At 41.0% G+C, this 27,410-nt stretch overlaps 1 protein-coding gene across 1 annotated transcript in view; it reads left to right on the forward strand.

Annotated features, from left to right (window-relative positions):
* The window catches only part of LOC122561527 (mitochondrial 10-formyltetrahydrofolate dehydrogenase-like), a 137,711-nt gene that overhangs the window by 88,041 nt on the left and 22,260 nt on the right, over positions 1 to 27,410 (forward strand). The window contains exons 14-16 of the mRNA XM_043713262.2: positions 12,146 to 12,216; positions 12,344 to 12,449; positions 24,220 to 24,307. Coding sequence (XP_043569197.1) covers positions 12,146 to 12,216; positions 12,344 to 12,449; positions 24,220 to 24,307 — 265 coding nt within the window. The remainder of the gene's footprint in view (positions 1 to 12,145; positions 12,217 to 12,343; positions 12,450 to 24,219; positions 24,308 to 27,410) is intronic.

The raw sequence follows: 27,410 nt of genomic DNA on the forward strand, positions 1-27,410 counted from the left end.
ACAAAATCACGTTAATTCTGCCTGATTGCATTAAGATTTTCTAAATGCTCTTCTATGTCCACCTCAATAGATTTCAGCATTGTCTTCCTGGCACCTGTCAGAAAGGCAAACTGATTTATAGTTTCCTTTCTTTTTGTATCTTCTCCTGAGTATTGAATCACATTTGCTATTTTCAAATCTGATTGGACAGCAGCCATTTCTTTTAACATTTTCAAATTTTCTTTGTAAGCAACTTGGTTGGAAAAGCAATTTTTAAAAGACAGAATGGTTTAGGTACAAGCTGCACAACCACTTTTGAGGGATGGGGAATGGTAGAGTGGATAGTAAGAGTTTCATGTTGGATGAGCACAGGAAGTCATTCAAACAGGCAATGTAGTCGAAAGGATTGATGCAGCTCCCTGCATCTGAGAGTGAGAATCTGGAAGGCAGTATTGCCTGCCTTCGTCCAGAGTTCTGGGCATCTGTCAGGGCTGGATGAACTCCATCAGGGCCAAAAGCTTATTAAATTTAGTTCTAACAATTTTTTCAGCAGTGATTTCCGGTTAATTGTAATTAGTTTAAGTCCCTTTCTCCCTTCACATTCTGACTCCCAGTTATTTTGAGATTGTTATTTGTATCCTCCACAGTGAAAACAGATGCAAAATACATTGAATTGATAAGTCGTTTCTCACATTTTCATGATTAATTCCCAGAGTCATATTCTCGAGGATCAGTGCTCGCTTTACTTACTCTTTTCCTATTTAAATACCTTAAGAGACTCTTGCCATTTGTTTTAAAATTTTTAGCTTGCTTTCTCTAGTACTTTTTTTCACGCCTTATTGATCTTTCAGCCATTTTTTTCCTTTTCTTTATATTGAGATAAAAACTGTCTGATTATATATTATTTTTAATATCATTTAATTCAAGTTTGGGTTTTGGATTTTGTGTTAGTGACATATCGATTTTCTCTGGGCCTGGAGTTAATAATTCACTTGTAAATATGTGTGTAGCCACGTGATTTCTTTGAAAATAGTTTGTGAGAGGATCTTTGGTAGCACTGATGAGTTTGTGTTCACTTTAGCATATTTTAACAAGGTAAACCTTGTTAAATTTCTCAATTTCTAACAGACCTGAGACATTTTCTTTCAGTTTTACTTGTTTTGGCTTTGAAGTGCTTGGACAGAGATGGTTGAAGAGACCAGTGGTCCTGAGAAAGGGACAATATAGAAAAAATAAGTAGCTTTTGAGCAAGGAGCTAGTGTTAGTTCCCAAACCAAACTGTTGGGATAAAACCCTGAAGAGGCTATTTTAAGTTCAGGTGTATTATAGCTCTAGGAAGAACCTATCAGATATTTCAGTCTTGGAGTTAAAGCCATAATTGCCTTATACCTATTGAGATGTTAGGAACAGATTTTTTCTCCGCTCTGGTGTAACTATGAGAAAGGGAGTGCTTTTGTATGCTGTACAAAGTATGTTTATGATAGTAATTCATTAAGGAATGTTTCGTGGTTATGCTTTTTTAAAAATATATTTTTATTAGAAAAATAGATTTTTAAATATTACAGCAAGTACGAAGCAATACAATTCAAAACAATACAAAAGTTAAAAAAAAAACCAACCCACCCTTGTGTACAAATGTATAAACATATATAGAAAAGTATAGAATAAAAAAAACCCAAACTGGCTATTTAACTAAACAAGTAAATAATAATCAACAACAAACTAATAAATAGTAATAACTCAACCCAGCCAAACAAAACGCTCATACGTTCACAGTTCCTCCTCCCTGGATATTGGACTTGTAAAACACAATTGTTACGGCTGTATAAAAGCCGTTGTTAGTGTGGCAGATAAATCTGTGTCCAGGTATTCCAAATCTGTGTCCAGGTATTCCAAAAAGGGCTGCCATGTCTTATAAAAATTCTCAGTTTTGTGGTGTACCATATTTGAGAGAAAATCCAAGGGAATCTGCTCTTCCGCCAACCTGACAGGCCTGGGGGATTTTCAGATATCCAACCTAGCAAGATATTCTTTCTTGCACAGAACGTGAGAATGTTGAAAAGTTTTTTTTCTTATGCGCATCTGCAGGGAATACTGTGGGCAGGCCCAGAAAAAGAGAGATAGGGTCCTTCTCCACCCTTACACCCAAATTCCTCTCCATTGCACCCACCACAGCACTCCAATATGTTTGAAGCCTATCGCAAGACCAGAGACAATGGGTAAAAGTACCCATACAAACTTTGCACTTGGGACATGTTGAAGATACCACTGGTTTAAATTTTGACAAACGGTCCAGAGTCAAGTGGACCCTGTGGAGATTCTTCAACTGTAAAGCATGGGTCCTTTTGCAAATTAATATCTTCCTTGCATTCTCCCAAATATTCTCCCATGCCTCTGGGGAGACTTCCAACACCCAGCTGTCTCTCCCACGCATTGCAGAGTCGATCAAACTCATCTGAGGGGGCACCCCCCCCCCAATTGATGACATAATGTATTGACAGAAAGTGTACTCTTAGCACTTAGCACCCCTCTCTCTATGTCAGATTTGTAGGGATCACTCATAAGTGTAGTCTTTTTTTAAATAAAATCCCTAACTTGAAAAAAACGAAAGAGGTCTCTATTAGATAACTCTTATTTCCGTACTAACTGATCGAAGGACATTATTACGTCTCCCCGAAACAAATTGTCCATGCAAGACACACCCCTTGCTACCCAACATTTAAATCCTGAATCTATCATCCCCGGTTGAAAACCCGGCATACCCACTAAAGGTGTAAACAAAGATGTTTTGCCAATATTGCCTTCCCTCTGCCGAATTGTCCTCCATGCTTTAACTGTATTGATGACTATTGGGTGATGACAATATTCCCTAACTGTCCTCACTTTGTCCAAAAACAGAAAACTGGTAAGGGGGCACTTTGCCTGGGAGGCTTTGATATCTAGCCATATTGAAAGAGGATCTCCACAAACCCAATCACTCATACAGGACAAAAGTGAGCTTAGTTGGTCATTTTTAATGTCTGGAAGGTCTACTTCCCCCAATCTGTGAGGCATTGCAGTTTAGCTAATTAAATGAGGGGCCGCTTACGATACCAAATAAAGGAGCTGAACCAGCCGTTCAGCCTCCTGAGTGTTTGCTTATTGAGCTGAAAATGTGTTGCTGGAAAAGCGCAGCAGGTCAGGCAGCATCCAGGGAACAGGAGAATAGACGTTTTGGGCATAAGCCCTTCTTCAGGAATGATTCCTGAAGAAGGGCTTATGCCCGAAACGTCGATTCTCCTGTTCCCTGAATGCTGCCTGACCTGCTGCGCTTTTCCAGCAACACATTTTCAGCTCTGATCTCCAGCATCTGCAGACCTCACTTTCTCCTGTTTGCTTATTGAAAATCGTGGGAGTATCCATATAGGGTATAGCAAACAGGAGAGAATATTCATCTTAATAAGCACTATCCGACCCAACCACGAGACTAGAAGTGCCTCCCATCTTTGAAGGTCTTGTTTAATTTTATCAAATAATTGAATAAAATTGGCTTTGAACAGCCGATCCAGAACTGGAGTATTAAATATGCCCAAATACACAAAACCCTTTTAAAGTCCACATTTAAGAGTGATATGGGGCCTATACAAAGCACAGTCTTCCGGGTCCTTCCTTTTTTTATGAATAAGTGAAATATTGGCCTCTGTCAGAGATGGTGGGAGACAATCATGACTGTATGAATCATTAATCATTAAAGGCATTGGGCCTTTCAGTATACTTATAAATTCCTTATAGAATTCACTGGGATGTCCATCAGGACCGGGCGCCTCACAGCTTCCTGCATTTCTTGCTGTGATAAGGGGACATCAAGAAAGGACTCTTGTTTGGGAGTCATGCCCAGGAGCTTCAGAACCTTAAAAAAAGATTCCATTTTGGCCTACCCCTCCTCGGATTGGTATAACTTAAGAGTAAAATCTCTGGAACGCCACATTAATCTTTTTAGAATCACATGTTAGGTTCCCAGACCCTTCCCTAATCGCTGTAATGGCTTGTGGGCGTTCCTTTTCCTGGTGAGATATGCTAAGTATTTGCCTGCCTTGCACCATTCTCATATAACCTTTGCTTTGCAAATGCCAGCTCCTTCTCTGCAGACTGTGTAGTTTGACCAATGAAGGTCTGTCAAAATAAGCCTTCTCGGCTGCCTTCAACCGTGCTTCAAGGATACGTTGCTGCTCACCCTTCTGCAGCCTCCTACTGGCGGAACAGGAAATAACTACCCCCAACTCCCAGTCACCCCCCCTCCACCCCCGGCATAGGCTTTGGCAGTTCCCCAGAGGATGGGTGAACTACCAAACGAGCCTAAGTTGATGTGTAGGAATGCCAGAAATTCCCTAGAGAAATACTCCACAAACTTATTATCACTTGAGGATAAAGGGATCCATTCGCCAGTGCCTCAAACCCACTGTAATGTCCTTAAGCTTAACCATAAGGTACACTGGAGCATGATCAGAGATGGTAATATTACCAATCGTACAAGATGCCACCAAGTCCAGGGTTACCGCAGGGGTCAGAAAAAAATCAATCCGGGTGTGACATCTGTGCGGATTGGAGAAAAACATAAAATCCCTGCCTTAGGGTGGAAAAACGTAAAATTCCTGCCTCCAGATGCCCACCAACCTTAACTCCCCACACAGATCCACAAATTGTTTAGTTTGTACAGAGGGTATTGAGGGACCTTTGGGCAACCTGTCTGTTGTGGGATTGATGAGACGGTTAAAATGGTCCCCTATAATGATGTGCCAGGAATCGAGACTTATCAGTCTAGAATAAGCATCTACCAAAAATTTAAGGGGATGAGCTAGAGAGCAATAAACATTTAAAACACCATATTCTTCCCCATTTATCAAGGCATTAAGAATTACAAGCCTCCCATGTGTGTCTTTAACACACTCTAACAACTTAAATGGGAGATTCTTCCTAACCAATATGGCCACTCCCCTACTTCTGGTATTAAATGATGAAAAATAAACTCAGTCAAAGCCATTCAGCTATAATTTCAGATGCTCCTTGTCATCCAAGTATGTCTTCTGTAAAAAGGAATATCCACCTTCTCCATTCTAATACTCAAGAGAACCATCTTAATTGGTGAATGACTTCCCTTGATATTCCAGCTACACCATTTAATCAAGTCATTAGCCATAACCTTCTGCAATAACATTTAAATTCCAGAGAGGAAGAACCTGAACCACAAGTTGCTGAGCCCCAGTGTCACATGATCCACCAAATATAAACTACATAAACTAAAACCACTGCATTTAACAAACCTACAAAACTATTAAAAATTAAAAACAATGTAAACCATAAAAACAAACCAACATATAAAGTGCCAACAGCACTGATTGAGGGAACTCAACCCTGCCCAGAGGGGGCAACTACCCATCCCAAACTGCCCGTAAGCAGGCATCCAACCATCCCAGCCACCTTCACTTCTCCCAGCTACAGCTGCACCGCAAACACAAACAGAAAAGAGTAAACACACCATAGAATACCAATATAAACTTAAACATATTTTTAAACAAAGGGAATAAATACCCCACCCATCCTTTGGTATATCCTAACTTAGAAATTGAAAATGTCCACCTCAACCACCGCCAAAACATAGTTTAAACCAAATTATTATCAATAGAAAAAAAATAGAAAAATAAAGCTCCAGCTGGACTCCCTCTGTTTCTTTTACAAAAACGATAAAGACATACCCAAACAACACTGTTTATACACACTAAAATCGTTCAAATTAGGTTAATTTGTCCACAAAGTCTCTTACCTTCTCTGACGTGTCAAAGAGATGTATGGATCCATCTAAGGTTAACCAAAGCACCACCGGAAAGCTCCCTCTTTCTTCTTTTGACACCATCATAAGATTTTCATTTCTGGATCATCGACACTGAGAATTCCTGAAAGAACATGATTTTAGCGCCCACGTAAATTAGGGCCTTCGGATCCTTCTCCTGGACTCTAGAAGCCTCCATGACTCTCCATAATGATGGAACCGCACCTGGAGAGGACAAGGATGTTGACCCAGACCCTATCTCCTCCCTGCGACCTGATGAGCTCTCTCTATCTTCAGTCCTCTCATGCTAGCCTCTAAGTCAAGGAATTTCGGCAGCCAATCCTCAACAAATTCCGCGTGCTGCTCACCTTCCTTACCCTCAAGCAGACCAATGATCTGAATGTTTTTTCTCCTGTCCCTGTTCTCAAGATCATCCACTTGGTCATGCAAATTACAGACCTGCGTCTCCAGGTCTTGGATCCTATTCTTGGATGAACTGGCATCAGCTTCCACCACTGTGATCCTGTGCTCCACCTCATCTGTCCTCTTCTCCAGGTCTCCCAGCTGCTGCTCATGCTTTTGCAGTATGAGCGAGATTGGAGCCAGCTTCTCTTCAATCTGTTTCCCCAGCATCTCATGAGATTTCGCGAACTCGTTCACCAGGGCCTGGAAAGTAATCGATTCCAAGGACCCTGCAGGCAGGGCCACAGGCAGGGCCACAGGCCCGGCCTCAGATGCTCCTCCTCCCTTTTTTGGCATCTCTGGACAGCTGGAAATGCAGGTAAGTTAACTTTTAGAAGTTTCTTGGGACTCCAGAAAGATCTTTCTGGCGTCCCAGGATATCGCGATGGTCTGAGTTGAACAGGTTGAAAATTTGTCCCGCTTGTGCTGCAATGCGGAGCTCTGCAATGCGATCTTCTCAGATCCCCGCCATCTTGGATCCCTGGGATTATGCTTTTACTGTATGTTTAAAACTGTATGTTTACTGTATAAGTAAATAGTTTGCTTTATTATATTTTGTCTTTTGGTTAATAATCTTACGTTTAATTGTTAAAAAAAATCTCCCATGTATGTGGTTATGTTTCAAAGAGAGATCAGCTTGTTAGGTTTGGGTGGATTGGAAAAAAATGCGAATGTATTACCCTTATTCAAAAAGTCAGAAAGTAAGAAACTATAGACCAATTAGTTTAATATCTGTCATTGGGAAATTGTTATTAAGGAAGCAATAACAGGACATTTGGAAAGTCAAAATGCAATCCGTCAGTCAACATGGTTTTAAAAAAGATAAATGATGTTTGGCTAGTGTTGTTCAAAAATGTAACAAGAGGATTATGGGGATTCTGTAGATATGGTATATCTGGATTTTCAGTAGGCATTTGATAAGGTACCGCACAAAAGATTATGCTACAAAGTAAGATCATATGGAGTTAGGATAATTTATTAGCTCAGATAGAGGATTGGCTAATTAACAGAAAGCAGAGAGTTGGGATAATTACATCTTTTTCTGCTTAGCAAGATGTAACTAGTGGGGTGCCACACGGTTCGGTTCTCTTGCCTCAACTATTTCCAATTTGTTTTAATAACATGGATGGAGGATTAGAAGGTATTGTAAGCAAATTTGCAGGTTACACTACAATAGGTGGAAAAATAAGAATAAATAAGAAATTTGCAAATGGATATGGATAATTTAGGTAAATAGGCCAAAATTTAACAATGGATGTGGATAAATATAAGGTTATCTATTTTGGTTTAAAAACTAGAAAAGCAAGTTGTTAGCTCAATGGAGAGAAGTTTCAGAGTGCTTCTGGTGCAAAGGGTGTTTTCACGCATTAATCACTGAAATCTAGTGTGCAAATAATAAGGAAGATAATAAGGAAGACAATTGGAATTTTGACAGTAATTGCAAAAGGAATAGAGTATAAAAGTAGGAAAAAAAGGAAGATATAACATGGAACAATACAGGCCCTTCAGCCCTCGATGTTGTGCCGGCCTTTTATTCTACTCTAAGATCAGACTACCTTACATACTCTTCATTGTGCTATCATCCATGTGTGTCTATCCAAGAGTAGCTTAAATGTCCCTAATGTATACCTGCTATCAGTGCATTTCTGCTACCACTGCTATCAGTGCATTTCATGCACCTACCACTCTCTGAGTAAAGAACCTACCTTGCCCATCTCCCCTAAACCTTCCTCCAATTAATTTAAAATTATGCTCCCTTGTGATAGATATAACCTCGCGGCTCTTAAAATCAATCCCCGCTAATGAAAGTCAACACACCATATGCCTTCTTAACAAGCCTATCAACTTGGGTGGCAACTTTGATGGATCTATGGACATGGACCCCAAGATCCCTCTGTATCCCCACACTGCTAAGAATCCTGCATTCAAATTCGACCTTTCAGAATTCGACCTTTGTGGGTGGCACGGTGGCACAGTGGTTAGCACTGCTGCCTCACAGCGCCTGAGACCCGGGTTCAATTCCCGCCTCAGGCGACTGACTGTGTGGAGTTTGCACGTTCTCCCCGTGTCTGCGTGGGTTTCCTCCGGGTGCTCCGGTTTCCTCCCACAGTCCAAAAGATGTGCAGGGTCAGGTGAATTGGCCATGCTAAATTGCCCGTAGTGTTAGGTAAGGGGTAAATGTAGGGGTATGGGTGGGTTTCGCTTCGGCGGGTCGGTGTGGACTTGTTGGGCCGAAGGGCCTGTTTCCACACTGTAATGTAATCTAATCTAATGTATCTTACTCTGCTACCACTAATCACTTCACACTTTTCCAGGTTGCACCTCACCTACCACTTATCAGTCCAGCTCTGCATCGTGTCAATGTCCCATTGCAACCCACAACAGCCCTCCACACTGTCCACAACTCCACCAACCTTCGTGTTATCAGCAAACCTACTAACCAACCTTCATCATCCAAGTCAATCACAAAGAGCAGAAGTCCCAGAACTGATCCCTGCGGACACCAGTGGTCACTGAGCTCCAGGTTGAATACTTTCTATCTATCACCACCTTCTGTCTTCTATGGGCCAGCCAATTCTGTGTCCAGACAGCCAGATATCCCTGTATCCCATGCCCCTTTATTTTCCGAATGTCTAGATCTACACACAGACCTCAAAGTGGAGACTAACCAGGGTTTTGTATAGCTGCAGCCAAACTTCTGCATCCTTGTACTCCAATCATCTAGGTAGTAAGGCGCAAGCATTCCATGAGCTTTCTTGATTATTTTCTGCACCATTTTAAAGATCCATGCACTTGAACCCCCAAATATCTTTGGATATCCATTGTATTTAACTTCATATCCTGTAGAAAGTACTCATACATCGAATATAATGTGGGAAAGAGTGAGGTAATGCACTTTGTCAGAAAGAAAAGAGGCATAGACTATTTCCTAAATGGGGAGAAAATTCAGAAATCTGAAGTGCAAAGGGACTTGGGAGTCCTAATCCAGGATTCTCTTAAGGTAAATTTGCTGGTTGAGTCAGTATTTAGGAAAGCAAATACATTTATTTCGAGAGGACCATAATATAAAAGCAAGGATGTACTTCTGAGGCTTTATAAGGCTCTGGTCAGACCACATTTAGAGTATTGTGAGCAATTTTGGGCTCTGTACCTCAGGACGGATGTAGTGGCCCTGCAGCGGGTCCAGAGGAGGTTCACAGGATGATCCCAGGAATGAAACACTTAACATACGCAGAACGTTTGAGGATTCTGGGTCTGTACTCAATGGGGTTTAGAAGGATGAGGTGGGATCTAATTGAAACATATAGAATACTGAATGGCCTGGACAGCGTGACTGTTAGGAAGATGTTTCCATTGGCCAGAAAGACGAGGACTCACGGGCACAGGCTTAGATTAAAGGGAAGACCTTCCGGAACGGAGATGAGGAAAAACATCTTCAGCCAGAGAGTGGTGAATCTATGGAATTCATTGCCACAGAAGGCTGTGGAGGACAGGTGATTGTGTATACTTAAGACAGAGATAGATAGGTTCTTGATTGTCAAGGGGATCAAAGGTTACAGGGAGAAGGTGGGAGAATGCTGTTGAGAAACGTATCAGCCATGATTGAATGGCAGAGCAGACTTGATGGGCTGAATGGCCCAGTTTACGGTCCTATGTCTTATGATCTGATGATCTATTCGGTCCAAACTGATTACCTAACACTTGCTTACATTGCCCAATTGTTCCTAACCAGACTCTTAGCACTAACAGATTTTGGACACCATGTTTACAAATTAAACAAAAATTAACAATTTATTCTTAATAACGTTACTTTAGCAAAACTCAGATAAGCAACAAGATAGAGTCATAATCATAGTCCTGGGGATCAACAACAAAGGTCAAAAATTAGCCCTCCTATCCCCCTCCCACTTCCAGTTCCTTTCCAGCTCCGTGGTGATGACTGGAACTGAGCAGACAAGACAGTTTTCTGATCTCTCACTCTCTGATGCAAGGAACCGTGTCAATCGCTCAGATTATACTGACCCTTGTTACCACTACATTGCTTTCAACATTTTCCCCCCTTCTTACCATTTGAGTGGCTTCCTGTGCTCATCTATCTTGAAGACCTCACTATCCACCCTACTGCCTCCATTTCAGAGTTGTATAGCTTGATTCTGAAGCATTTCATTTTGAAAACTTACCTTTAGAATACAGACAAACCTAGATTATCCAGCATTCAATTATCCAAATTTCAGATTATCTGGCAAGTCTGCAAGGTCCCAATGCTTGGCTAGACTGTTATCCAGCATTTGATTATCTGAACATTCATTGATCCGACAAAATACTCCCTGTCATGTATATTTCTGGTTTCGAGGGAGAATTTGAGGTCGTCAAATGTCTTATGCCATTGTTGTGGGTACGTTTGCTGTGCAGATTTTTTTTGCAGATGTTTTGTCCCCTGTCTAGGTGACATCTTCAGTGCTTTGGAGCCTCCTGTGAAACACTGCTGAAAATGTTACCTAGACACTGGATGAAACGCCTGCAAATCAACTTCCCAACTCGGTGGACATACCCGCAACTACAGCAACTGGCACCCAAACTACAAATCTTTACACAAACCTTGAACTGTGTCTTATCTCAAGTTCTGTTCTTCTGTCATAGTGATATTATTCTGGTTCCTGGTCAAGCAACTTTGATTTTAAAAGCCTGTTTCTTATTTCAAGTCCCACCATGACTTTGCCCCTTTCTATCTCTGTAATCTCCATCTCCACAGCTCTCTGTGATATTAGTACTGGCCTCTTGTCCATCCTCAATTGTGATTGTTTCAGCTTTGATAGCTGGGTCCACTTTTGTTTGTCATTCATATAAATCATTCGGATGAAAATTTAGGAAGCTTGCGGATGACGCCAAAATTGGTGGTATAGTCGACAGTGAAGAAGCTTATATAAAATTATAAAAGGATCTTGGTCAATTCGGCCAATGGACTGAGGAATGGCAGATGGAGTTTAATTTAGATAAATGTGAGGTATTGCATTTTGGTAAAACAAACAAGAGCAGGACTTATACAGTTAAAGATAGGGCCCTGGGTCATGTTGTCGAACAGAGAGAGACCTAGGGTTTCAGGTACATAGTTCTTTGAAAGTTGTGTCACAGGTAGACTGAGTGGTTATGAAGGTGTTTAGCACACTTGCCTTCATTGTTCAGACCATTGAGTATAGGAGTTGGGATATCATGTGGACGTTGTGCAGCACATTGGTGAGGCAACGTTTGAAGTACTGTGTACAGTTCTGGTCACCCTGCTACAGGAAGGATATTATTAAATAGGAAAGAGTTCAGAAGAGATTGAATAGAGTGTTGCCATAACTGTCATGATTGAGTTATAAGGAGAAGCTGGATAAGCTGGGACTTTATTTGCTGGAGTGTAGGAGACTTTTTTTTTGTGGGGAATGGAGTGGGGGTTGATCTTATATAGATTTATAAAATCATGGGGGACAGCGATAAAGTGAATTGCAAAGGTATTTTCCCGAGGGTAGGGAAGTTCAAAACTTGAGGGCATATTTTTAAGGAGAGAGGAGAAATATTTAAAAGAGACCTAAGGGATACCTTCTTCACACAGGGGATGGTTCATATTTGGAATCAACAGCCAGAGGGAGTGGTAGGTGCAGGTACAGTTACAACATTTAAAGTAGATCAGTGTGGGGCTACTTTAGTTTGGGATACTTGGTCGGCATGGATGAGTTGGACCAAAGGGTCTGTTTCCATGTTGTATGACTCTAGTCGAACTCTCCTGATCACACATGGATTACCACTTCTTATTACACAGCAGGTTCACTTCAAGAACTTAAAATTCAATTTAGTTATTTTTTTAAAAAGTGTCCAGATGAAAATTTAACCTGTGCCATTTTTGATATTCTTTAGGGTTCTACAATCCCCATTAATCAAGCTCGTCCCAATCGTAATTTAACATATACAAAGAAGGAGCCACTCGGGTAAGATGGTGAATTCATTTGTTGGTTGTTTTGGTAAATAGCCTGGAAGTCTAAAATTTTTAAAGGGAGAATGTTGGGACAACAGTGGTTGATTTGTATGTGATGGCTGATTATTGGTGTTTTCCAGAGTCTGTGCGATCATTATTCCCTGGAATTATCCTCTTATGATGCTGGCATGGAAGAGTGCTGCTTGTCTGGCAGCAGGCAACACTTTAGTGCTGAAACCGGCACAGGTAAATCAGCACAAACCTGAATTGTTACGAATCTCCTTTTTGAGTTGATTTGTCAGTAGTCACAATTTACTCTCCAGACTCCACTTGTAATAATATCTAATCAGCTGTCAAACAGTTATATGATAATAGCTGGAAATGTCCAATCTCTAAATGGGAAAACAGATCAAATTTCACTTCTCCTAATAACTTGGCAGCTACCACTACCATCATGTGGGGATTTTAGGAACTAGCAAGAATTCTGAAAATCCTTGGCAGAGTGGAGTTTTAATTTTTTTTTTGTCATGTATATTTTCTGGTTTCGAGGGGAATTTGAGGTCGTCAAAGACTGTGTCTTATGCCATTGTTGTGGGTACGTTTGCTGTGCAGATTTTTTTTGCAGATGTTTTGTCCCCTGTCTAGGTGACATCTTCAGTGCTTTGGAGCCTCCTGTGAAACACTGCTGAAAATGTTACCTAGACACTGGATGAAACGCCTGCAAATCAACTTCCCAACTCAGTGGACATACCCGCAACTACAGCAACTGGCACCCAAACTACAAATCTTTACACAAACCTTGAACTGTGTCTTATCTCAAGTTCTGTTCTTCTGTCATAGTGATATTATTCTGTTCCTGGTCAAGCAACTTTGATTTTAAAAGCCTGTTTCTTATTTCAAGTCCCACCATGACTTTGCCCCTTTCTATCTCTGTAATCTCCATCTCCACAGCTCTCTGTGATATTAGTACTGGCCTCTTGTCCATCCTCAGTTGTGATTGTTTCAGCTTTGATAGCTATGCCTTAAAATGCCTAGACCCCAAGGTCTGAAATGTCTTACGTATCACTGTAACAATAAAATAATAAAAATAAATATTTTTATTGAGAAAAAATATTATAAATTTTTTACAAAATTACAATATCACTACAAAATAGTATATCAATCTTATAATGTAATGGCAATATCAGAAAACAAACTACTATTCTACTCCACAAACCACTGAGGAAAAAAAAATCTACAAAAACTACAATTGAATAAATAACTAAGAAAAAAAAATTAAACCAAAGTAAATTAAGTTATATTCATTAAGTTACTGCACTCAGCGCAATTCCACCAAAGCTCCCCACCACTGGGAGCATGAGTAAGCAAACCCGTATTTGTTCAGGATTCTTCCCCCCAGGGGTCCCTAGACCGCCAGACATAGCCCTCATGACTACACAAAGGCCCTGACCAATATAGCCACCAAGTCTACATCAAAATAATTTAGAAAGGACCACCAAGTTCTATAAAACAATTCCGTTTTCTGGTGCACCATACTCGTAAAGAAGTCCAGGGGAGTGTACTCCATAGCTAATCTGCGCCGACCCGTGAGTCCCAGGGGATTCTGGGGCCACCAGCTTATTTGAATATTCTTCTTAGAACAGAATGAAAGAATATTAAACAGTTTCTTCCCATGCACATCCAAAGAAGGGAGATTTGGCAAACCCACGAGGAGGGACACTGGATCCATCTTGACCTCAGTTCCCAAGACCCCTTCCAAAACACTCGCTATGGCACCTCAATACCTACGAAGCTTGTGGCATGACAGCAAGCAATGAGTAAGAGTGCCAACATCTGTTTTACATTTGGGGCAGTTTGGGGACACTGCTGCCTTAAAGTTCACAAGCCGCTCAAGTGCCAAGTGAGCCTTGTGGAGTACCTTCAATACATAGTCTGCGTCCTGTTACAAATCAAAATCTTCCTTACATTCTCCCTAATATCCTCCCACACCTCTGACGAGATTCCCACCCCCAATTCCCAAGTCCAGGCTCCACATAGCTGCTCAATGTCTTTTGAAACATTACCTCCTAACAAGTCGTAGAGGGTGCTGACCGAGAGAGCGCCTGTAGACCGGAGCACTGTACTCTCCATATCCGACTTATGGGGACTAACCATCAATGTCATCTTTTTCTGCATAACGTCCCTAACCTGAAAGTAATGAAAGAGGTCCCTCTGAGATAGCTCATATTTCTGACTCAGCTACTCGAAAGATATCATGACCTCCCCGTCAAATAAATCTCCTAAACAGGAGACCCAAGATCTATGTATGCACCTTTGTGATAAAGTTTGTTTTATAATATACCTAAGAATCACTTTGGAAATGTTATTACATTAAAGTTGTTATGTACAAGCATCTTAAAATATGCATACGAACAAGGAAGGGGCCGTTCAAATTCTCAAGCTTGCTCTGCTAATGTTTGATCTGACTGAAAAGCATTTCTTCTTCCCCTGATAACTTTTCACCCTCTTAAGAATACTCAAGAACTCATCATCTTTTCAGAGGGTTCCAAAGATTCATGATGCTCTGAAAGAAAAAAAGCCTAATCTGTGTTGTAAATGGGCAACCTCTAATTATTAAAGAATCCCATAGTTCTAGATTCCTCCAGAAGAGGAAATAATAACCCAGTAAAGACCCCTCAGGTAAATGACATCTTACTCTTTCAAAATCCACAGAAAATATAAGCCTATCCTGACCTCATAAGACATTGCTCTATTTCTAGAAATTAGTCTGGTAAATCTTACCTGAACTCTCTCCAACACGTTTATTTCTTTCCTTAAGTAAGGGGACCAATACTGTGCACAGTATTCCAATATGTCTCAATAGTGCCCTGTTTGACTAAAATATCACCTCCCTATTTTTGCACTAAATTCCACTTATGATAAATGTGAGCCTTCCATTAGTTTTATTAATTACTTGCTGTATTAATCTTTTGGAATTCATCTTCTGGAATGCCCAAGTTCTTCTGCAAGTTAGAGTTCTGTAAAATCTCACCATCTAGATAATATACTTCTCTTTCTTTTGCTTCCTACCAAAATGGGCATTTTCACATGTTCCACATCATACTCAGTTTGTCAGATCTTTTCCCACTCATTAACATTTTTTGTAAGCTCCTTTCATTCTCTTTACAACTTAGTTTTCCACCTATCTTTTTGCCAAATTTCCTGATGACACAATGCCTACCGTTCCTTCATCCAAGTTATTTATATAAATTATAAACTGACAAGATTACGGCACTAATCCCATGGTTCACCACATCTTGCCAACCTGAAAATGATCCACTTACATGTACTCCCTTCCTGTAAGCCATCCAATCTTCTATCCACCTCAATGTACCAACACTTACATCATGAGCTTTAATTTTTCGCAAAAGCATTTGATGTGGGACCTTTTCACATGGCTACAGAAAATCCAATTGCAGTACATCACTGGTTTTTCTTCATCCACATCACATTTTGCTTCCTTAGAGAACTCTAACAGATGGTCAAATGTGATTTCCCTTTCACAAAACCATACTGACACTGCTTGGCTACTTTGAATGTATCCAAATACCATGCTCTAACTTCTTTTAAAAATAACATTTTTCCCATGACCGATGTTAATATAACTGGCCTGTGGTTTCCTGCTTTCTGTCTACCTCTCTTTTTGAATAAAGAAGTTACATTCACTATCTTCCAATGTAATGTGACTGTACCTATATCAAGGGAGTTTTGAAAACTTAGAGCATAGAACATTACAGCACATTACATTCCAATTACATTCCTGAAGAAGGGCTCATGCCCGAAACGTCGATTCTCCTGCTCCTTGGACGCTGCCTGACCTGCTGCACTTTGCCAGCAAAACATTTTCAGCTCTGATCTCCAGCATCTGCAGTCCTCACTTTTTCCTATTTTGTGCAATAGCCTACCGTGGGGAACCTTATCAGACGCCTTACTGAAATCCATAGACACCACATCAACTGCTTTACCTTCATCAACCTATCTGGTCACCTTCTCAAAGAACTCAATAGGGTTTGTGAGGCACGATCTACCCATCACAAAATGATGTTAACTATCCTTAATCAACTTATTAATCTCTAGATGATTATAAATCCTATCTGTTATAATCCTTTCCAAAACTTTACCCACAACTGAAGTAAGGTCTATAATTTCCAGGGTTGTCCCTACTCCCCTTCTTGAACAAGGGAACAGCATCTGCTAGCCTCCAGTCTTTTGGCATTATTCCTGTAGACAATGATGACATAAAGATTAAAGCCAAAGGCTCGGCAATCCCCCCCTCCACTCCCACCCCCACCCCACCGGCATCCAGGGAATCCTAGGATTAAACCCATCTAGCCCAGGGGACTCATCTGTTTTTATCACTTTCCAGAATTGCTAACACCACTTTCTTGTGAACCTCAATTCCATCTAGTCTAGTAGCCTGTACCTCCGTATTCTCCTCGACCACATTGTCTTTTTCCAGTGTGAATACTGACATAAAGTATTCATTTAGTGCTTCCCGTATCTCCTTTGACTCCACACACAACTTCCCACTACTATGCTTGATTGGCCCTAATTTTACTCGAGTCATTTTATTCCTGATATTGCTATAGAAAACCATAGGGTTTTCTTTGATCCTATCTGCCAGTGACTTCTCATGTCCCCTCCTGGCTCTTCTTAGCTCTCTGCTTAGGTCTTTCCAGGCTAACTTATAACTCTCAAGCATCCTAACTGAGCCATCACATCTCATCCTAACATAAGCCTTCTTCTTCCTATTGAAGAGAGATTCAACTTCCTTAGTAAACCACGGCTCCCTCACTCGACCACTTCCTCTCTGTCTGAAAAGTATATACTTTCTCGAATAAACTCCACGTATCAATTGTGCCCATCCCCTCCAGTTTCCTTCCCCATCCGATGCCTAATCACATTGTAATTGCCTTTCCCTCAGCTACAACATTTGCCCTGCAATATATACCTAACCTTTTCCATCACTAAATTAAACATAACCGGATTTTGGTCACTATCACCAAAGTGCTCATCTATCTCCAAATCTAACACCTGGCCTGGTTCCAAATCCAATGTGGCCTCATCCCTTGTCAGCCTGAGGACATACTGTGTCAAGAAACACTTCTGCATACATTGGACAAAAACTGACCCATCTAAAGTACTTGAACTTTCCCCAGTCAAGTATTCCCAGTCAATATTTGGAAAACTAAAAGCCTGTAGCAACTACCCTGTCACTCTTGCTCCTATAGAGGATCATCCTTGCTAAGCTATATCTACATCTCTGGAACTATTTGGAGGCCTATAGAAAACTCCCAACAGGGTAACCTCTCCTTTCCTGTTTCTAATCTCAGCGCATATTACCTCACATGTCCTTTCTGCAACTGCGATACTGCCCTTGACTAACAGTGCCACACCAACCCCTCTTTTACCATTTTTTCTGTTCTTACTGAAACATCTAAATCCCAGAACCTGCAATAACCATTCCTGCCTCTGAAATGGCTGCAACAATGAAATCCCAGGTACCAACCCATGCTGTAAGTTCACCCACCTTAATCTGGATGCACCTGGCATTGAAGTAGACACACTTCAAACTAACTTCTTGCCTGCCGGTGCCTTCTTGCGATCTTGAAATCTTAGTTCTGACTTCTTTCCTCTCATCTTCCCACATACTCGAACTTACAATCAGTGTATCAGCTATCTCACTAACCACTTCTTTTAAGACCTGAAGATAAAGTCCATTAGGACTTGAGCTCTTGTCAGGTTGTAGCTCCAAGAATTTATTCAGTATAAATTCAGTGATTGTGATTTTCCTGATGATTGTGATTTTCTTGATTTCCTTCCTCACTTCTGTTTCCTCATCTTTCACTGCTTCTGGTATGTTATTTGTGTCCTGTGAAGATTGTTGCAAAATACCATTCAATTTCCCCATTTTCATTATTAATACTCAAGACTGTCTTTCCAAAGGACCAATGCTAATTTTATTAACTCGTTTTTTTAAACTATTAAACTCTTACCATCTGTTTTTATATTTCTGGCTAGTTTTCAGTTGTACTCCAAGCTTTTCCCCATTAAGTCTTTAGTCACTTTTTGCTGTGTTTTTATATTCTGTGCAATCTTCTGACCTGCCACCTGTCTTTGTGCAATTATATGCAACTTGTTTACTTTGATTCTATCTTTAGCATTTTTGGTTAACCATAGATAGGGGTCTGCCCCTTTGGATTTTTCTTACTCTTTGGAATTTATCTATTCTGTGTATTCCATCATATTCCCTTTAATGCCTGCTACAGCAACTCTACCTTTTAATTAATTTGCATGTTCACTTTAGCCAGCTCTGCTTTCATGCCCTCATAGAGTCACTCTTATTTATATTTTTAAAGTAGTAGTCTTGGACTCGCTCCTCTCTCCCTAAAACTGAGTATTAAATTCAATTATAATATGATCATTGGAACCTATGGATGCCTTTACTATGAGGCTTTAAATTTATTTTGTTTCATTGGACATTAAATAACACTAAGCAGATATCCCAAGCCCTGATATCAGCATAGCGCTCTGGACCCCTGTGTTTGCTGAAGAGAACTGTATCAGTGCCCCTCATTATATTATATATTGCCACTACATTCCTTCCTACTCCTATATTGTATATGTTCCTGTACCATGGTGGCATGGTCAGCCAGGTCACCAACCCTACAGCCCTCACTGTATCCAGTAAAGCTGAGATGAGTCATGTCAATGTAAAGTAATTCTTCCTTAAGCAAATGTGTAATATCGGTGGGCTAAGCTGCTACCCTAAATCGAGCAGTGCCTTTATGCTGGGGTGTTAGCCATGGCTCAGTTGGTAGCTAACAAACCTGCTCATGATAAGGTTCTGGGTTCAAATTCCAGTCCAGAGCTCATTATTATTATGTATTTGTGGGAGTTCACTGTATGTGAATTGGCTGCTGCATTACAATAGTGACTACATTTCAAAAAGTACTTCATTGGCTATGAAGTGATTTGAAATATCCAGTGGTTGTGAAAAATCTTGTATAAGTGCAAGTCTGTCTGTCTCTGTTTATTGCAGCTGCAGTGGACACAGTAAGTGATGCCTGATTAAAAACTGGTGATTATTGTAAATCAGTCTTTCAAACAGAAAGCTGGCTGAACCACCAAAACAAATTCTGCAATTTCCCATCCTGACCACAAAGTAAAAACTTAACACAAACCAAGTGCTAAAAGATAAAATGAAAGCAAAATATGTCACACATTCAGAGTTGCCTGTCACCCCAGTGCAATTTGTCCGCAGCTTAGTTGTCTCCCTTAGACTCCAGACTCTCAGTGAAGCAACAACAGGGTTACCATGGCATGTCACCTGAAATAGGCTGTTGCTGGAGAAATCCAAAAACAACCCCAGCTTCCAAACAAAAACTGCAGCTTCATTCTCGGATGAACTTTTTCTGTTTATTCCATGTTTGTCTCAACATAATCTCCAAAGTACTAAATTTGACAAAAATTTGGGTAATTGAGAAAACTGAAAGCAGCAAAATGAACCTTGTGAACTGAATTTGTGTTGAAAATAGGTGTTTTAGAATGCTCCTTAATGCATATGCATTGATAGCTTGTCTACTGCACTAAACTGACATGGACCAGACCAGAACCCCCTCAAAATATTTTAGGAAGGTAGCCTCGACCCTAACATTTCTTTATTTTAAACGCAAATGTGAAGTGTTTGTTCCCGATGGTCAAATTATTCGACATTAAGCAAAACACAATTTATTTAAGCACTGTATTGCTAAAATACAAACAGACAAAGAGGAATTTAGGATAACTTAACTCTATTGGAAAACTCAACAGAATATTAGATATAGTAACTATTACTAATTAACTGTTTCAATATAGTGGTGACAAGGTGGCTCAGTGTTTAACACTTCTGCCTCACAGTACCAGGAACCCAGGTTTGATTCCAGCCTCGGGCAACTGTCTGTGTGGAGTTTGCACATTCTCGCCGTGTCTGCTTGGGTTTTCTCCTGGTGCTCCGGTTTCCTCCCACAATCCAAAGGTGTGCAGTTTAGGTGAATTGGCCATGCTAAATTCAGCATATGGTCCAAGGATGTGTAGGTTAGGTGCATTAGTCAGAGGTAAATGTAGAGTAGTAGGGTAGGGGAATAGGTCTGGGTGGGATACTGTTCGAAGGGTGGGTGTGGACTTGTTGGGCCAAATGGCCTGTTTCCACACTGTAAGGGTTCTGTGAAATCTATGAGTATAGTAACATCCCATAAACATTCCCCTTGGCTAGAAAGGAAACTTCAGTCACAGATTCTCACATGTAGTTCTCCAATCCAGGAGGAAAAAACACTGAGGAAATTCAGAGAGAGTAGCAGCCAAGACACATTTACTGAAGCTTCCAACTCTTTTGAGAAGCCAATAGTTCCTGCTTAAAGCTTAACCTAAAAACTAAAAAAAAACTGGAAAGCCTGGTTTGTGAGAGCTGGCCACACCCCAGGCTGCTTCAATTGTCCCAACTTTAAAATAACCCCAAGGCCTCACAAGTCATTTACTGAAGTGGTCTTCACTGGTCAGCTTGTCATCTCTGCCTTACAACCTCTGTTCAGAATAAACCAGTATAAAACAATCTCTTGAAAGCCATAGCATCGTGCCAAAACTCATGATTAAGGTTGTTGCCAGTAGTGCAATTTGAGGATATTCCTTTCTATTATAATCACTGTAAAGTAAGGTTTATTAGAAAGTGCTGTAAATGGAGGATATTTGCACTCCATTTCTCTGATCCAGCTTTTGTTGTCATGTTGCAGTTTATTGTTAATCAGTTGCTATTTCATCATCATAATCTTTTATTAATATATAAAGTATTTTAACTTCCTCAGTTTAAATACATTTTGTGGAACTTAATGCAATTACACAGATCTCTGATGACAGAAGGTGTCTGACATACTCGTAAGCATCTAACCCCACCCCACCTTCTCCACTCCACCTCAACAACCTCTGGGAAATTGCAATGCTAACTCCAGAATCAGTGGTAGAGCTGGAGGGCAGCCATTGTTTTCTAAAAAAAGAGTAGGAATTATAAACTGGTTAGCCTGACTTTGGTAATGGGAAAAATGCTACAGTCCACCATTTAAAAAAATGGAATGTCAGAGCACTTGGAAAACAGTGACAGGATTGGACAGAGTCAGCATGGAATTACAGAAGAGAAATCATGCTTGCCAAATCTACAATTGTTCAGCATTGTAACTAGAAGAGTTAAATACTCTAGTAGATGTGATGTGGAGGTGCCGGTTTTGGACTGGAGTGCACAAAGTCAGAAGTCACATGACACCAGGTTATAGTCCAGCAGGTTTATTAGAAATCACATGTTTTTGGAGTGCTGGTCCTTCATCACTTCACCTGGTTATAACCTGGTGTCAAATGACTTCTGACTCTAGTACATGTAATTTGCTTGAACTTTCAGAAGGCTTTCAGTAGGGACCCACATAGGGATTAGCGTGCAAAAGTCAAGCATCGGGGATTGGAAAGTTAAAAATCACACAACACCAGGTTATAGTCCAACAGGTTTAATTGGAAGCACTAGCTTTCAGAGTGCTGCTCCTTCATCAGGTGGTTGTGGAGTTGTAAGATTGTAAGACACAGAATTTATAGCAAAAGTTTACAGTGTGATGTAACTGAAATTATACATTGAAAAATACCTTGATTGTTTGTTGAGTCTTTCATCTGTTAGAATGCCATGATAGTTTCACATCTTTCATGCGTAAATCATAAAACTTTTTTTTAAAAGATGCATTCTCAGGTTAACTGTAACAATTGGTGTTAGCTAGACAATATGTTGAAGGTGTTAGCCCCCTGTGTTCTGCCTGTACCATAATGTACCATGATTCTAATCTAGAAAGTGAGATAACAGAGTTTACATGAATTCATGCAGTTTTTGAGCATAGTACAATGTAACTCTGCAAGTACAAATTCACCCCACATATGTATATGTGTGCATGTGGGTCTTTGTGTCTCTGTCTGTCTGTCTGGGTTGGGAGGTTGTGAGTGTGTGTAGTGCAATGGCGGTCACCTGTAATGTGACATGAACCCCCGGTTGAGGCCCTCCCTATGGGTACGGAACTTAGCTATCAGCCTCTGCTCGGCCACTTTTCACTGCTGCCTGACCCGAAGTCCGCCTTGGAGGATGGTCACTCGAAGGGATGGTCAAACCCATCCATGCCTACCAGATATCCCAACCCAATCTAGTCCCACCTGCCAGCACCCGATCCATATCCCTCCAAACCCTTCCTATTCATATACCCTCCAAATGCCTTTTGTAATTGTACCAGCCTCCACCACTTCTTCTGGCAGCTCATTCCATAAACATACCACCCTCTGCGTGAATCAGTTGCCCCTTAGGTCTCTTTTGTATCTTTCCTACATCTATGCCCTCTATTTCTGGACTTCCCAACCCCAGGGTAAAGACTTTGCCTATTTATCCGATCCATGCTCCTCATAATTTTATAAACCTCTACAAGGTCACCCCGCAGCCTCCGACACTCCAGGGAAAACAGCCCCAGCCTGTTCAGCCTCTCCCTATACCTCAAATCTTCCAATCGTGGCAACATTCTTGTAAATCTTTTCTGAACCCTTTCAAGTTTTACAACATCTTTGCAACAGGAAGGAGACCAGAATTGCACACAATATTCCAACAGTGTCCTGTACAGCCTATAATACACTCAGTTTTAGTAATTTCCAAACTGGGATCCCTCAATCTCTGCTCACCTACAGTTCCCTGTTTCATACCAGTTAAGGACATTAAACACTATTTTCAGATCCACAGTAGGTAACCTTACCCTTTCTCACAGTGAACTCCGTCTATCACTGTTTTACACATTCATCCCTTTGCAACTTTCTTCTGGGATCTGCATAATTTACAGTGCTGTCATCAGCAAACTGAAATATGTAACTCAGTTACATTACATTGAAGAAGTATATTAGGTTTAGATTAGATTCCTACAGTTTGGAAACAGGCCCTTCGGCCCAACAAGTCCACACTGCCCCTCAGAAGATTAACCCACCCAGACCCATTCCCCTACCCTATATTTACCCCTGACTAATGCACCTAACAGTATGGGCCATTTATCATGGCCAATTCACCTGACCAGCACATCTTTTGATTATGGGAGGATACTGGAACACCTGGAGGAAACCTACGCAGACATGGAGAGCATGTGCAAACATGTGATAGAACCTAGTGTGAGGGGGTGGGTAAAAGACATAGAAGAAGGCATTCAGATTCTAAAATTATTGAACTTGATATTGAGTCCTGAAGGCTGCAGGGTTTCTTAGGGGCAAATGAGATGCTGTTCTTCCAGCTTATGCTGAACCTTGCTGGAACATTGCTGCAGGCCTGAAACAGAAATATTGGTGAGGGAACAAGGTTGTGTGTTGAAGTGGCAGTACTGAGTTGGATGATCATATTGAATGACAGAGCAAGTTTAAAGGGCTGAATGACATATTGCTGCTCCAATTTTCTGTGTATCTTATTTTGATAATGTAAAAGGTTGGCGGATCATTCACTAATGCTCACAATTTCTTCTCAGGAACATTTGGGATAGGCAACAAATGCTGACCTAGCCAGCATTTCCACAGCCCATGAAAGAATGAAAAAAGTTGAAGCCAGTATGAGTAGGTTGTTTCAAAGCCCACATGGTCTCTTTATGTAATTTAGTATGTTTCAAGCAATTTTGAAATGATCATAGTGATTTTTAAATCCTTGTTTTTATTATTCTGTTCAGGAGAAATGACCAACAAACACAGCATAAGTCACCTCTGAGTGTAATTTGAACCCAAACACAGGGATTTGGGAATTGAATGAAATTAGTTTTATTCCTCACCCAGTTTTTGAATAGTGGAGAATGATTGTAAAATTCAAGATTTGATTCAATATTTGGGCTTTCCATTTAGCGAGTTAGGGTACACTTGACCCCATATTCTCCTCTGGTAACTGTATCTGGATTTTATTCCATCTTAGGTGACTCCGCTGACTGCATTGAAGTTTGCTGAATTGGCAGCACGAGCTGGAATACCGAAAGGAGTTATCAATATTCTTCCTGGATCAGGTGAACTGACAAACACTTCTTTTGTTGGAATTGTTCAATATATTTTGGGAGTGACTAACTAGTTCTGTATTTCAATGCTGTCTAAACAATGAGTTGTTGAATCATTCTTCCTGTGTCCACACCTCTCTCGTACTTAACTGTGCTGAGTGCAGGACTCTGCAGGAGAGGAGAGCCAGTGGACTTAAGGTAAAGGGAAAGGGCAACCAGATGAAAGTTTGTTTTGGAAATGAGGCTACTGGATGCACTAGTGCTAGGATGGAGCAGGAAAATGGCAGAATGTGCTAGACAGAAAGTAGATTTAGAATGAAGCTTGCTGTGGAGAGGACTTATCCTACAAGGGGAGCTGGTTTTGAATTCTGTCAGAACTGCTAACTGCTGTGATACTGTGATAATGAATCTCTCTCAGATTGTTTTTTAACACTGCACTCAGTGCTGAGATCTGACCTCAATGGGGAGCAAGCTTTGCTCCCCGAATCCATTACCTTCCACTCTTACAATAGGCACCATCAAGCTTCTCAGTCAGTGTAGCCTGTTGTTCCTGAATTAATTCATCTACAATGTAACCTCTGCTATGCTAGGCTTGTCTGTTTTTAATTCTGTTCTGGGATGTGGATATCATTGACGTTTATTAATATTTATTGTCCATTCCTAATTGCTCATGAGAAGGTGGTAGCGAACTGTCCTCTTGAACCATATGTACAATGTTGCTAGAGAGAGAATTGATTTTTGAAGTCATGGCAATTAAGGAATGGAAGTATATTTCGTTATCTGCATGGTGCACTGCTTGGAATGGAACTTACAGCTAATTCCTATGGATCTATTACCCATGTTCTTTGAGTTGTTAGATGTGTCAGATATGTTTCATGCTAGCTAAGGGGTCTTCGTGAGTTACTGTAGTGCATCTTGTCAATGGTGCACAGTTGCTGCCACTGGTCGTGGAGGGAATGAATGCTGAAGGTGGTAGATAGAATGCCATTCATTTGGGCTTTTTTTGGTGTTGGGCTTCTTCAATTTTTTTGGAAATGTATTTATTCGGTCAAATGAAGAGTATTCCAGCATATTCCTTGTACTAGAGACAGTATATTCCTGTTAGGGTGAAAGGAAAAGCTGGTAGGTATGGGGAATGCTGGATGACTAAAGAAATTGAGGCTTTGGTTAAGAAAAAGAAGGAAGTATATGTCAGGTATAGACAAGATAGATCAAATGAATCCTTAGAAGAGTATAAAGGCAGTAGGAGTATATTTAAGAGGGAAATCAGGAAGGCAAAAAGGGGACATGAGATAGCTTTGGCAAATAGGGTCAAGGAGAATCCAAAGGGTTTTAACAAATACATTAAGAACAAAAGGGTAACTCGGGAGAGAATAGGGCCCCTCAAAGATCAGCAGGGCGGCCTTTGTGTGGAGCCACAGAAAATGGGGAAGATACTAAACGAGTATTTTGCATCAGTATTTACTATGTGGGCGGCACGGTGGCCAGTGGTTAGCTACACGACCAGCTTAGGCCTAATCCTAAGCATCAAAGTGCCAGAGACCCGGGTTCAATTCCTGCCTCAGGCGACTGACTGTGTGGAGTTTGCACGTTCTCCCCGTGTCTGCGTGGGTTTCCTCCGGGTGCTCCGGTTTCCTCCCACAGTCCAAAGATGTGCAGGTCAGGTGAATTGGCCATACTAAATTGCCCGTAGTGTTAGGTAAGAGGTAAATGTAGGGGTATGGGTGGGTTTCGCTTCGGCAGGTCGGTGTGGACTTGTTGGACCGAAGGGCCTGTTTCCACACTGGAATGTAATCTAATCTAAAAGGATATGGAAGACATAGAATGTGGGGAAACAGATGGTGACATCTTGAAAAATGTCCATATTACAGAGGAGGAAGTGCTGGATGTCTTGAAATGTATAAAAGTGGATAAATCCCCAGGACCTGATCAGGTGTACCCTAGACTCTGCGGTAACTTAGAGAAGTGATCGCTGGGCCCCTTGCTGAGATATTTGTATCATCGATAGTCACAGGTGAGGTGCCGGAAAACTGGAGGTTGGCTAACATGGTGCCAGTGTTTAAGAAGAGTGGTAAGGACAAGGACAAACTATAGACCAGTGAGCCTGACGTTGGTGGGCAAGTTGTTGGAGGGAATCCTGAGGGACAGGATATACATGTATTTGGAAAGGCAAGGACTAATTAGGGATAGTCAACATGGCTTTGTGCGTGGGAAATCATGTATCACAAACTTGATTGGGTTTTTTGAAGAAGTAACAAAAAAGATTGAAATGGGCAGAGCAGTAGATATGATCTATATGGACTTTAGTAAGGCATTTGACAAGGTTCCCCATGGGAGATGGGTGAGCAAGGTTAGATCTCATGGAATACAGGGAGAACTAGCCATTTGGATACAGAACTGGCTCAAAGGTAGAAGACGGAGGGTGGTGGTGGAGGGTTTTTTTTAAGGCTGGAGGCTGTGACCAGTGGAGTGCCACAAGGATCGGTGCTGGGTCCACTACTTTTCATCATTTATATAAATGACTTGGATGCGAGCATAAGAGGTATAATTAGTAAGGTTGCAGATGATACCAAAATTGGGGGTGTAGTGGACAGCGAAGAGGGTTACCTCAGATTACAACGGGATCTTGATTAGATGGGCCAATGGGCTGAGAAGTGGCAGATGGAGTTTAATTTAGATAAATCGAGGTGCTGCATTTTGGGAAAGCAAATCTTAGTAGGACTTATACCCTTAATGGTAAGGTCCTCGGGAGTGTCCATGAACAAAGAGACCTTGGAGTGCAGGTTCATAGCTCCTTGAAAGTGGAGTCGCAGGTAGATGGGATAGTGAAGAAGGCATTTAGTATGCTTTCCTTTATTGAGTACTAGAGTTAGGAGGTCATATTGTGGCTATACAGGACACTTTTGGAATATTGCCTGCAATTCAGGTATCCTTCTTATCATAAAGATGTTATGGAACTTGAAAGGGTTCAGAAAAGATTTACAAGGATATTGCCAGGGCTGGAGGATTTGAGCTTCAGGGAGAAGCTGAACAGGCTGGAGCTGTTTTCCCTGCAGCACAGAGGCTGAGGGGTGACCTTATAAAGATTTACAAAATTGTGAGGGGCATGGATAGA

This window comes from Chiloscyllium plagiosum, unplaced genomic scaffold (assembly GCF_037043375.1).
Source record: "Chiloscyllium plagiosum isolate Xiang-an unplaced genomic scaffold, Cpla_swu_hap1 HiC_scaffold_23, whole genome shotgun sequence".
NCBI lineage: Eukaryota > Metazoa > Chordata > Chondrichthyes > Orectolobiformes > Hemiscylliidae > Chiloscyllium > Chiloscyllium plagiosum.